Source organism: Silurus meridionalis, chromosome 24, assembly GCF_014805685.1.
Source record: "Silurus meridionalis isolate SWU-2019-XX chromosome 24, ASM1480568v1, whole genome shotgun sequence".
NCBI classification, from domain to species: Eukaryota; Metazoa; Chordata; class Actinopteri; order Siluriformes; family Siluridae; genus Silurus; species Silurus meridionalis.
The window spans coordinates 13,378,981-13,391,709 of NC_060907.1; the positions used below are offsets into that span (position 1 = coordinate 13,378,981).

Here is a 12,729-nt window from a genome sequence, read left to right on the forward strand (position 1 = left end):
TTTTTCACCAAGAGAAAACATCTAAAAAGAAGCATCATGGACAATCTTTTTGAAAATGGCTAAAAGAAAGGATGACAGAACAGATCCATGTGACAAGAGAGGGAACGACATCAGACAATGTTGAAAATGGCATGTCCACTTTAAACTGTGCCTTACACACAGTCTGGACTCATTATACAGCAGCAGTAAAGCTGGTACATTTATAAGGACCACAGAGCAGGATCTCCAAACCAAAAATGACATATGCTTAGAAAATATAGTTCACATTGTGTAAAAATAGTAACCTGATGATTGATGTGTGTTAATGTAGTTATTTTTGGTCAACAGTAAACAGCTTTTTTGAACTTTACTCTACGGGAGCACAGCTGGGGAGAGGAGCCTTTAGTTCCGTCTATGCAGGTGTTCGGATATCGGATGGCAAAGAGGTGATTATCAGCATATATGTCCGCCGATCAGGCATAACAATACGATCACCTGCCTAATATTTTGTTGGTCGCCCTTTTGCTGTCAGAACAGTCCTGACCCTTCAAGCATTAACAGCATTAACTTTAGCAGTGTGAGCTACAGGAGCTGGTCTGTTGGACCAGCTTTCGCTCTCCACATGCATCAATGAGCCTTGGCCACCATGAGCCTGTCATGGGTTCACCACTGTTCCTTCCTTGGACTTTTTTAATAGATACTGACCACTGCCAAATAGGAACAGCAAACAAGACCTGCAGTTTTGGAGATGCTTTGAACAAGTTGTCTAGCCATTACAATTTGCCCCTTGTTAAACTCAGTCAAATTCCTTTTTTCTAGCTTCTAAAACATCAACTTTGGGGACAAAATGTTCACTCACTTGATGCCTAATACAAATATTTATATACAAATATAATATTCACGTGTTGCTCTTAGTCTGGTTCCAAATGAAAAGTCGCAAACTATCAAGATCACGATTGTCAAGGTGGTAAGAATCGAGGTTCCACTGTAAATATATACATATATATACACTCATTAGGCAGCACCACATACCATCGACCTGCTGTGACTGTGCAAAAAGTTTGGATTGAAATTTGCCAAAATTCCTACTGTCTTAGATCTCATACAATTATATGTAGACAGTTGGCTCGCTTGTCAGCTAGCTGCAAGTAAAATTTGCCACTATCTGCTTCTGTTTTGCAGGTTGCCGTTAAATGTGTTTTAAAGGAATTATCGACATATATCTATTGTGTAAGTCTTTACTTTGAAATCAAATCTGAACTTGTTTTGTCATATATAAGATCAAAGTCTGATTTGTGTTAATACACATTGACCATTGTGGATTTTACCTCATTACATGGATTCCAATACTAACCATGTCCACTCTGTATTTAGCCCTGTGACAGAGAAAGTTTTCCTCTGGAGTTGGCAATAATGAAACTTCTGTGCAAGCAGCCTCGATGCCCTTACGTGATAGAGTTGTTGGAGTGGTTTGAGACAGACACAGCCTTCATCTTAATACTAGAGCGGCCCGAACCCTGCGTAACGCTCTTCGACTATTGTAGAAGTTTACAAAACCAAGTGCCTGATGCTCAGGCTCAGTCCATCATGCAGCAGTTAGTTAAAGCTCTACGCCACTGCCATGACCGTGGCGTGTTCCACAGAGACATGAAATTAGACAACATTCTCTCTAACATTCAAACCATGGAAGTGAAGCTGATTGATTTCGGCTTTAGTTTTCTTCGCAAGGACACCACTTGCACAGAATGTGATGGTAAGCGAGTCGATTAAATAAAAATTCAATGTTGGATATTTTTTCATTTCATTTTATTATTTATTTTATGATCTCGCTGACAGTACTGCTTCTCCGTTTTACATTCAGCCACTACAATCATCGTCCCAAAGATTTGGATATGTGAAGATGAGAAAAGAGCAGAATATGATGTCATCCGTGATCTGGGCCTACTCTTACTTAGCATGTTATGTGGAGGAATTCATGTTTTTGATGACGACTTGTTGGTGTTCAAGGATAATCTGTCTGATGGTCAAAAAATTTTTATACTTTTATTTTACAGTTATAATTCTAAGTAATAATTCTAAGTAATAAGTTATATAAGTAATAAGTTATAACCAATGACACTGACATAAACAACTGACAATAAGTTATGTATATGATTGTAGATTTTAGAGTTATATTAACCTGTTGCATTACTGCATACACAGCTTGCTACAGTCTAATTGGTTGGTGTTTAGAGGAAGACCTCACTAGACGACCAACCCTCGATCAGGTCCTCACACATAAATGGTTCCAAAGCTAGGTTAGTACAGCACAACTGAAATGACCTAAATATATATATATATATATATATATATACTGATTGCAATCCTTTTTACGGGCAGAACATAGTTAAAATCTGAGTTCCCTCAGAAAAGTATAAACTGGCAGAACCTTGAAAACAAACAATGCAAGGGGTATAAAAAAGAAACTAGAGTTAGCGCAGTGTCACTGTGGCTACTCACTACTGGAAATAAGATTTGTTTTGCGCATGCATGAAAATGATAAAGAATCCATAGTACTAGCATTAGCCGCTAAACAGGGAGTGGCTAGCGACTAATGCTAGTGCTATGGATTCTTTAAAGTTTTCTTAAAAGGAAAAAAGTATTCTGAAATGAGTAAAACTAGATCATATCTTTAGAAATTGAAATGGTCTGACAAATTAAAGGGTCTAACAAATGTAAGTAAATTTTATTGAATCAATTTAATCAATATAATAAGTGTATTGCATTCATTCGATTTTTCGGTTTTATTTTTAATTTTTTTGTAAAATATAATTTTATATATTATTTAACTAATCAGGAATTTGACTTGAAATAGTTCTAAAATATAAACTGTTGTTCACAAATGTTGTTAATAATAAACTGCATTAATAAAAAAATGACAAGCAATTTATGTTTTCCACCCCTCCAAACTGTACCAAAATTGAACCAAACTGACCTAAAAACTGAGGTACTTATTATATATATATATAATAGGTGTGTGTGTTTTGAAAAGCAGGCAAACACATAACAGAAAGGTGGGGCAGAGGAACGAGACACAGCTGATACCTGATCAAGCACACAGCTGCTCCTCACCATTCTTGGGGAGCCTAAGGTGCATAAAGGAAGACGAAAAAATGGGTGGAGGAAAGCTCAGTCCAAACCACACTGATAGAACATATCTCTCTACTTTCTCCCACAGGCAGCAGCTCCAGCAGCAAGGATTTAAGAACCCGCCAAGCCTGCCTCAGACAGCCCCCTGGGTCCCTCTACGAGTTCGCCTAACTTCTTCACAAGCCTTTAAAGATGCACCTTATGCATAGCCAAGTTTGCATTGTACAGAGAAAGCACAAGAAATACTTGTTTGAACCCTATTCTTGCCTACTGTCTCTCTGTGATCATCCCAACACAACAATATTTACATTTATTGCATTTTTCCAGATTGGCTTACAATTGAGCAGGGAAGGGTTAAGGGCCGCTTGGTGGTGGTGGGATTTGAACTTGTGACCTTCTGATACAAAGTCCAATGTCTCTACCACCCAGCAACCACCTCTATATACCGCCTCTAAATTTCCACAACCATTTTATGATATCCTCTCAAGGATAAAATACTATAGAAATTAAACTTGCAGGTATTTTGGTTCATGTGCAGTTTGTATAGCAGTACAGATTTACTGTGCTCTAAAAAATAATTAAACATACAGATATTATTGTCAAATTAACTGCCAACTAAAGTGAGTACACCCTAAGTGAACATGTCAAAACTGTGTCCAACGTGTCAGTATTTTTGTATGAGCAAAGTCAGTGAGTGACTCTAAAGCAGAGTAGAACAGAGCAATATACAGATGCAACATTGCTACAGTAAATACTGTATTTTTTGTCTTTGCAGTTTTGGCAAGTTTACACATAGGTATGTGATGGCAACAGAATATTATATACAAGTATTTATCACAGTAAACATCCATTGCAGTTTATTGAACGTAATTCTAATCTTGGAATCATCTTTACAAATTTTTGGTGGTTAAAGATTATCGCATTTTTACATTATTATAAAGAGCTTTTCTAAATATGAGGGGGAAATTAATTAAAGGGAAAATTAATTATTTGAGAGTAATAATGAACAAAATAAATAGAATTAAAAACATATATATACATTTTTTAATTGGAATTATTTTATTCTATTTCATTCAATCACTTGTCTGCAGCACAAAGCATACAATTATAATCCCATGGAACTTCAGTTAATGTTTAATGTAAACATTGGAATGGGTGATTTCTGATACTTGAACCATTGGTTCTTTGGTTCAGGAACTCAGCAGTCACTCCCCTCCCTCTTTAAAATCGTAGTAAACAGAAAAGCATCTCAGAACACACAAGACATTAGCTCTTGAAGTGGATGGGCAGCAGAAAACAATATCAGAGTCCAATCCATCATGGGCACTCGAATTTGCTCAAAAGAGATAGGCGAGTTGTCGACTCTAGTCAAAGGTTTTCGCCTGGAAACTTTACATCTATTGACAGAAGATTTAAAATAAAAAAATTGTGTGGTGTGAATTAAAGGTGTGTATTAGCTGTTTCTGCAGTAAAAATCAAGCAGAATAGTTTGTATTGTAGGTGAGGATGAAATTTTAATTTAAATATTGTAAAAAGAAAACGTGCAAAATTTTTAAATAACATGCAATGGGTCAAGATCTGTTTTAAGCATTTGTGTAAAAAACAAACAAACAAACCCCTCCACTAAATGTCACATTTCTGAATGATTTTACTTCAAAAAGACCCTAAATATCATCGTTTTAGGGTGACAGATTACACAGGAATGCACTGTGTGAGATATTTCAGTTTTAGCAACCGAGCAAGCATCTATGTGCATAAAGATTATTCCTTCTGCCCGACATGGACGGGTCAAACCAGACGGATTGTTATTTCTTAGTTATGATTGGCTGTAGAGGTCATTATTGTTTACAAAATGTAGAGTCCATCACTTTAAGCTGATTTGTAAATCCTAAATCTGAAATATTTATTTAGGCCAAAGGAATGCCGAATGTGGTGAGAAGAGCGATGTTTGCTTTTTGGTATTCGAAGCTTCAACAATGAATCACCTGGACACGGAGCAGCACATTGAGAAGGAAACTAAGAATTTATTTATCAAGTGCAATGCATAAAAAATAAAAACACTCAATGTACTGTATATGAAACATTGGTACAAGTTCATCAGCGTAAAATCTCAACACACTAAAGTCAAGGTTGTTAAAAACGCCGGTGAGTAATAATCCCCTGAAATAACCCAGACTACCACGATAATACAGTATGACTGATGTTTTGGCAGTTGACAGATTCACAGAAAAAAATTAAAATAAAAACAGAGCTCCTTCATCACCTGATGCCATGAAGCCCCATCCTTGCTTTCCCTCGAGTGTGTGTGTGTGTGTGTGTATGAGAGAGAAAGAGAAATAGTGAGAGAAAGAGAGAAAGGGGCAACATGCACGCTCCCTTCACAGAGTTCTGCACAAATAAATTGACGTAAACCGTAGTTAGTAACCGATCATGCGCTTGGATCCCTCAGTGTCTCAAAGTGTTGAAAAGTGAAGCCCCTGAATGTTAAGTGTTAGAGATCTCCATGAAAAGTCTGGAAAACATTTGTGACTTCAAGCCTCCGCACGAATGACGGCTGCAGCGGTCGCGGTCGCTCCCTTCCACAAATGTCTCTGCATTCACAAGTCACAGCTACTTAGGAGAAGAAAAGAAAAACTGCCGCTGCTTTATGGAGCACGAGGCCCAAGAAGACATTTCAGCTCAACGCCGGCTCATCAGTGGTTTCACAAACGCTGCGTTTTTGTAGTCACGTGCTTTACCAGCTGAGCAGATTGCTGCGTCCCAGAGTCATGAAGTAGACCTGACTCGCACCTCCTTGGCGTACAGAAGCGAAGAAAACCTGCAGGGAAAGCACCAGAGACAAACATTAGCAATAGTAGAGGTCGACCATGTAACATAATCTTACACGTTATTACAGATAAAAATGATAAAAAAAAATAAATGTAATTTTAATGCTCTGGCCTTTGTGAAGAAATTTAAAGATGTCCATTTTTAGCAGGACTGTTTGGATTGATGCGAAATGGAAACGCTTTACAGTAAGATTCCATTCATAACATTACCTAAAGTTAATAAATGCTTTAGAAGTATTGTTTGTTCATTTCAACATTTTCGAATACAGTTTTAAAACAAATCCATTTTATCCGTTAACTTTAGTTAAAGCACTATGAGCTAACATGAATGAGGTACAAAGTTGCAATCTTGTGTTTTAAACCAAACAGCATGTGATGTCAGTGATTCGCCTCTAGAGGCCGCACTCGTACAACTCGGAAAAACTATCGGTACAAGGTTTTGCTGATAGTTCCAGCAATCAACAATCGGTGCTGATTAATCGGCAAAACCGACAATTCGATTGACCTCTAAGCAATAGTGCTGCACTTTCCATGCTGTCTAAGGAGATGCTTAAGAAGTGTTTTGGGTTCTTTTTTATTCACCTGCATTTTACTACTAGCTTTTAATAATACCCCACACACAATACAAAAAGTGCAAGAAACAAATCTCAAAAGAAAAACAAAGAAATCACAAAAAAAAAAAAAATGCCATGTCTAAAGGTGGGACGGCTCAATGCTTTATCGATTCAAAAATGTTGCTACATTTAACAACAGTTAACAACAGCAATGTTCAGTCTAAATCCATAAATCTCACCTTGTCATTTCTCTCGCACAGAAATTTAAGCCTTTGTGCCCTTTTGTGCATAAACACACCATCCAGGTGGCCCGTCTCAACCGAGCGGATCTCTATGGCCTTCTCGCCCCAGCCCATGATCTGATTAGATCTGATGTATGCTGTGAAGCAAAGGATTGAGAGGTCATGTGACTTTACCTGAAGTAAGAATTGAGAATTCAAATCATATAATATACGAAAGAATTACAAAGCGATCAGAGGCTGCACCGGAGGCTACGCGTGTTCTGGTCTTATCCGAAGTGATATGATTGAACGCTTGTGTGTTTAGCGTACCTACAGAGGTGGGCATCTCTCCCCACTGTAATACCACATCTTTGGTGATGCGCCCGTACGTGTTCACATAGACGCCTTCGTCCTCGTAGCACACCAAAAGCTCAATGCCATCCGTGTTGGGGAGGATGATGATGGCGTGTGACTGGATGTTTGTCTGAATCTATCAAAATAGAAAAGTGAAAAAGCTATGGCTCTATTAATCACATCAACCGCACGGTAGCAGCTTTAAAACAAATGAAAGAAAGGAGGCCAAACACAAGGTGGGGTTTTTTATTAGCTTCCTGTTACCGAGAATACTGTAATGCTTACATGTGTGGGCAAATAGATGTCGTAAACCGCACCAGAATCCACATCGACTGCGTGAAACCCAGAGCAGGAGCCATAAATCACCTTTAACCTCTGACCCTCCTCTACTGTCAGGTCCACTAGCAAGGGCTTGTGCGCCAGGTCTCCAAATGACTGCAAGATTAAAGAAATTTGAAAAAAAAGCAAGATTTAATGTCAATATAATAAAGCTTGGATCAGTAATTTCTATTTAGATGCAATTTCAGGAAGCGTTTTGTTAAAAAACTAAACAAAAAAAAGGTTTAACTTTAAAAAGCACTCACCTTAAAAGCCATGAATTTATGATATGGCTTTGGTGCCCATGCATAGACCTCTACAGAGTTTTTCAAGGCGAGCACCAAAAACTTGATTCTTTCATATTTAACTGTGAAAGACAAACATTTAAAACATTTCATAACATGTTTCGAACTGAACTTCTTTATTATTAACTATAAAAGTCACTACTGATATGGTATCAGGAAACCTTGAAGCAACACATACCAACTTTGTAGTGCACGCAGCCCTCCAGCTCTCCCACTGTAGTCCACCCCTGCTTCTTCTCCACCTCGGGGTCATTGTGGAGGATCTTGTTCCTCAGCCAGGACAGATAATACACTCGCAGCTTGTTCTTTTTTCCTGCCCCGAAAAAAACAAGGACGTCTAAACTATGGGTTCCATAGTTCTTGGCTAAATGTTAAAAAAAAATAAAAAATGTTTGCAGGCTCTGTATCTTACCTGATATTGTGACAAGGACATTAAGGCCCTCCAGAACATCCATTTGCTGAAAACGGCGCCGGTTGATGAGAGGGTAAACTTTACCCTGCCCGCTGCGATCCAAAAGCAAAAGCCCACTTTCTGTCCCCACCAATAAGTTCACCCCTACAGAGGCAGAGTAAAGAAATGTAATAATCGTTGTAAAACTGAATATTAAGCTCAGCCATCGAATATAGAAAAACATGGTGAGTCAGTTTAAAGTTGTTAATGCATGAAATCGCTGTGGATCGACTTGGAAACCAGATGAACAGTAATGTTTTGAGTATAACATTCTGTTCAGTTGATACCACTTTAAGTCCTTATTGACTAAAAGACAGGTGGTGGAGCTGGAGGTAGCAGAGCTGAAGATGTTGAGGTTTTCATTGGGCGTGAAAACCATGGACAGGATTAGAAAACGAGTTTATTAGAGGGACTGCGCATGTAGGACGTTTTAGAGACAAGGTGAGAGAGGAGAGATTGAGATGGTTTGGACATGTGCAGAGGAGGGACATGGGGTATATCAGTAGGAGAATGCTGAGGATAGAGGCACTAGAAGGAGGAAAAGAGGAAGACCAAGAAGGAGGTTTATGGATGTGGTGAGGGAAGACATGCAGGTAGTTGGTTTGAAAGAGGCAGATGTAGAGGACAGAGGGTTTGGAGACGGATGATCCGCTGTGGCGACCCCTAATGGAAGAAGCCAAAAGAAGAATATCAGGGATGGGCAGCTTTCACAGTGATGAGGACCAGCATTTTTTCTCCTTCATACCAGGAGGCCAGATTACTAATCCAGACTAACACATTTGACATAATGGCTCAATTTACGCTTTATTGAGAGAAAACTTGTGCAGTTATGCTCATTAAAATGGCCAGCGTTGTTCATTGACAAGCAAATATATACAACTGAACAAAATGTACCCTATCTTGGATTAGTAGTAGTTCAAAGTGCTATATAAAACAGTTATTAAAGGGATAGTGCCCCCAACCCCCTCCTTTCCCACATCCAAAACTGAAAATTGTCATCATTCACTCACACTTTTGTTTCAAACCTGTAGGAGTTTCTTTGTTCTTTTGAAAAAAAACAAAAAAAACTCATACAGGTTTAAAACAATTTAAGGGTGAGCAAATAATTTTGTTTTGGTGGGGTGAACTATTCCTTTAAAACTAGAATTTAAAATACTAATACTACTAAATATATAAACAATTCAGTGCACACATTTCCCCAAAACACATTCATTTATCGATCATTGCAGACAAAATTACTATTGCCAAATAGTCTCATAGTCTATGGTTTCTATCAATTGAATCCATGTCATATGCCCCTTAAACTGAGTAAACAGATCTGTTTCCCCTCTTGCCTGGAAAAACACGGGTTGTCGCTGTCAACTATTATCTTCTTTTTACTCATTTCTGTGATCATTCCCAATAGCACGCATATCCTACTATGTTTTAATTACTATAGTGATGGGCAGAAACCAGCACCATCTCCTGATTGGTGAATTAACATCATCATATAAAAGCAGTCTTTTCATTTTTCACCGATCATATTGACATGGTCCTGTCAAGGTCATTTCCTGGCCACCAGTTGCCTCCATCCCTGCTCCAGATGTACATAAGATACATAATTGAGAATGTGAACACGATTGCACCTTTTAGGGCATTCTGTTTTTCAAATCCATTAGTGAAGACAAAACATCTGTTTATCTTGTTTCCAAGTCAAACTTCATAGGTCAAACCCAACCCATATTACCGAAGATGGTGTATGTGCGTGTATGTGCGCGTGTGCGAAAAACAAATCCGGTATTTAAATTTCCCTGAGTTTTTTTTTTTTGGCTAATGTACACAGAAGGCCTTGCTGTTTATATTTACTTGTGTAAGATATTTAAATTAATGACAGACTCATTTCTCTGAAGTTCGATCGATGCAAATCTAACCAGTGATGGATGGGGTTTTAAGAACTGCTCATTTGTTAAAAAATGTATTTTCAAAAATAACAAAAAATTAATAAATAAATGTATAAATAAATATATGTAAATGTATGTACCCCAGAGTGCAGCACACAGGATCTCCGCATTAAACCTCTTCTTGTATTTGCGAATCTCTGGCGTGTCACTTTGTGGCCGAGTGTTTACTGGGTTCACGTTAACCACCGAGCCTTTACGCATTGGGTCTGGCCTTAAGGCTTCATGCAGCCGAGTGTCATTCCCAATGATTGCTGAAAGAAAAAAGAAAAAAAAGTTGGTATCAGCTTTATATTTATGTTAATGAAGTATGTAGTAGCATTCATCTTCATATTAGTATTTATATTGCATGTATTTGCAGCATTACAAATCAAATTTAAAGCAACACCAGATAAAACAGTGTACGTGTAGTAAATTACAGAAAGTGTATTGAACAAGGAATCTGTACTTCCTAATTACAATATTTAAAAAAAGTAGGATTGTGCATTATTTTAAATTAATTTCTTTATCATAACTACACCTCCTACCAATTTTGTGGCTTACCCATGTTGTTGAGAGAGCTGCCAGTAGAGGGCGATATTTGTAGAAGTCGAGGATCAATGAAGGGGGTGAAGGAGGAAGAGGACTTGTGTTTTTGCAGGGAATTACTACCAGAGAGCGTCTGAGAGAGAAGAAGCATTAAATGATGAATATGTAGCCAAATAACATCTGGTTTTACAACATCTAGGACAGTATCAAACATATATTCTTCTGTTTTATAAACTCCAGTCTTACAATCATAAATCTCTATTTCATTTCCTCATAGCTATGAAATTAGTGTTAATCTTTCATTGTGTCCCTATTGGAAGTAAAAGTATTTAGAAGTAAACTAAATTGTGACCTGAGAAAACAAGAGATTGTTAAAATGGAGACATGCAAAGTAAATAAAAGAGGGTTAAGAATTAACTGAAGGTTAAAGAGAGAACTGAAGGAAAAAAAAAGGAAAACCAAAGGATGATGGGAAAAGCAAAATGAATTAGTTTCGCCAGTTTTAAAGGAGTAGTTGGACGTGGCTAAAATGTTGACGTACAGTAAGACACCCCCGTATTAAAAAGATTAAGCTCAGTGCTCAGCTGCTTTATGAATTTCCTTTACTGAACCTGCGCCAGGAAAATCCCAACAGTGATCAGGGGAGAAATGTGATTTTGTAGATTATTTTTTTTTTACTCTTTGGGTGATTTTTCTTACTTTACAAAACACTAACATTGAAGCCAAAAGAGCAACTAAAACAAAGTGAATTCTTGAATGCGAGAGATTCTCAAAAACAGTACAAAAATAGCTCCCTCGAGGGAACAACAGTATCCCAAAATGAGCTCCTTATGGCGTTTATGGTTCTTACGGCTCATCCATCACCCAGCATCAATTAGTGAATAGTGAGAATAAAGCTGAGTGAAAAGCTAGCCAGCAGTTACAGAGTGGTACAATGGCTAAACATACCTCGCTGGCAAGGAGCCTCTCCAAGGCGGATTGAGGGGACATGGAGGGGCTGGTGTGACTGGAGGAAGGGGAGGAGGTGATGGAGGGGGAGGGGGAGTGATGGCTCTGTTGGATGAGGTCGGGCAACAGGTGAATACGGCCTGCGAAGCCATTTCTTTCCTGGTGGCCTAGAGCAGGACCGTGACCAGGGCCAGGACCAGAACCAGGCCCCGGAACCAATCGGATTTTCTCTGCTACACTCTGGAATCAAAAACAAGCACAGCTGAGTCTATACTCCGTGGGGAGGGTGGGTTGGGGTGTGGGGGAAGAACGGAGTAATGGGCCAGCAAAACTAATTACTCGGATTTGCATTTGTATAAAAAGGAGCGCTGGTTTTCCGAGAAAAACCAAACAAAAAAAATCATAATTAAAAAGTACATACAAAAGGAATGGGCGAATGATGAAAAGACACAAAATATCGAACAGAAAAACTGAAGCGGTCCTCGTACCGGTCTGACAATTAAAGTGCCGTCTTTAGAGGGTGTGATGGCCGTGTCGCTTTCTGCTTCATCCTGAACAATCATGGTCTTTACAGACTCGGTCTCACCGTTGCTAACTTTCGCTGAGCTGAAGGACAGAGACAGACAGGATTATTCAATTGTTTCCATTCTAAAAGCGCATTAATCGAGCTGTGTGATTATATATCTAGGACATCGCTAGGACACTGATGGCTCACTGACACTTTTCTGCAGTAATCATCAAGCAGTTCTGCTCCACTGTGTACATTCGGTGTGACATTTATTCTGTATATAAGAGTATTATTTTATTCAATCGTTCTATTCCTTTATCCTGTATATAAAATTATTGCACAGCCCAGATTATCCTCATATCAATATCATTTGCATATACATTGTGTATATTCTTTGTTCATACATTGTACACATCCCACACTGTACATTTTTATATACCACACACACACACACACACACACACACACACACACACACACACACACACACACACACACACACACACACACCATATATTTATTCTTGGTGTACCTACTCAACAGCTCATGCACATTTTTCACTGGCATAGCCTTTATATTTATTTATTATTTATTATATATACACATTTTACATATTGTACATACATTTGCATATTTATTTGCACAATTGCTACTAATTGTACCTCTAGG

General features: G+C 38.3%; 2 protein-coding genes across 9 annotated transcripts in view; one reads left to right on the forward strand and one right to left on the reverse strand.

The window, feature by feature from the left end:
• Window positions 1–370: 370 nt before the first annotated feature.
• On the forward strand, window positions 371–3,583 carry LOC124378248 (serine/threonine-protein kinase pim-1-like). The gene is made up of 5 exons (XM_046837820.1): window positions 371–425; window positions 1,162–1,209; window positions 1,354–1,732; window positions 1,841–2,002; window positions 3,197–3,583. The coding sequence occupies exons 3-5, from the start codon at window positions 1,393–1,395 to the stop codon at window positions 3,277–3,279; spliced, it is 585 nt and encodes a 194-aa protein (XP_046693776.1). The 5' UTR covers window positions 371–425; window positions 1,162–1,209; window positions 1,354–1,392; the 3' UTR covers window positions 3,280–3,583.
• Window positions 3,584–5,112: 1,529 nt separating this feature from the next.
• Window positions 5,113–12,729, reverse strand: part of LOC124377855 (mitogen-activated protein kinase kinase kinase kinase 4-like) — a 58,517-nt gene continuing 50,900 nt past the window's right edge. For 5 of the 8 annotated variants that reach the window (XM_046837182.1, XM_046837183.1, XM_046837181.1 and 2 more), the window contains 11 exons: window positions 12,041–12,158; window positions 11,553–11,792; window positions 10,620–10,737; window positions 10,160–10,330; window positions 8,101–8,244; window positions 7,867–8,001; window positions 7,650–7,750; window positions 7,351–7,500; window positions 7,042–7,201; window positions 6,730–6,869; window positions 5,113–5,926 (listed from right to left, as the gene is read on the reverse strand). In XM_046837182.1, coding sequence (XP_046693138.1) covers window positions 5,843–5,926; window positions 6,730–6,869; window positions 7,042–7,201; window positions 7,351–7,500; window positions 7,650–7,750; window positions 7,867–8,001; window positions 8,101–8,244; window positions 10,160–10,330; window positions 10,620–10,737; window positions 11,553–11,792; window positions 12,041–12,158 — 1,561 coding nt within the window. In that variant the 3' untranslated portion in view covers window positions 5,113–5,842. The remainder of the gene's footprint in view (window positions 5,927–6,729; window positions 6,870–7,041; window positions 7,202–7,350; window positions 7,501–7,649; window positions 7,751–7,866; window positions 8,002–8,100; window positions 8,245–10,159; window positions 10,331–10,619; window positions 10,738–11,552; window positions 11,793–12,040; window positions 12,159–12,729) is intronic. The other 3 variants (XM_046837187.1, XM_046837184.1, XM_046837188.1) reach the window with 1 other exon arrangement.

Bases quoted from the DNA above. Each gene is read 5' to 3' on its own strand.
- LOC124378248 (XM_046837820.1), top strand. From the start codon at position 1,393: ATGAAACTTCTGTGCAAGCAGCCTCGATGCCCTTACGTGATAGAGTTG. The intron at 1,733-1,840 runs GTAAGCGAGTCG...TTTTACATTCAG, and splicing joins CACTTGCACAGAATGTGATG to CCACTACAATCATCGTCCCA. The intron at 2,003-3,196 runs GTCAAAAAATTT...TTTCTCCCACAG, and splicing joins CAAGGATAATCTGTCTGATG to GCAGCAGCTCCAGCAGCAAG.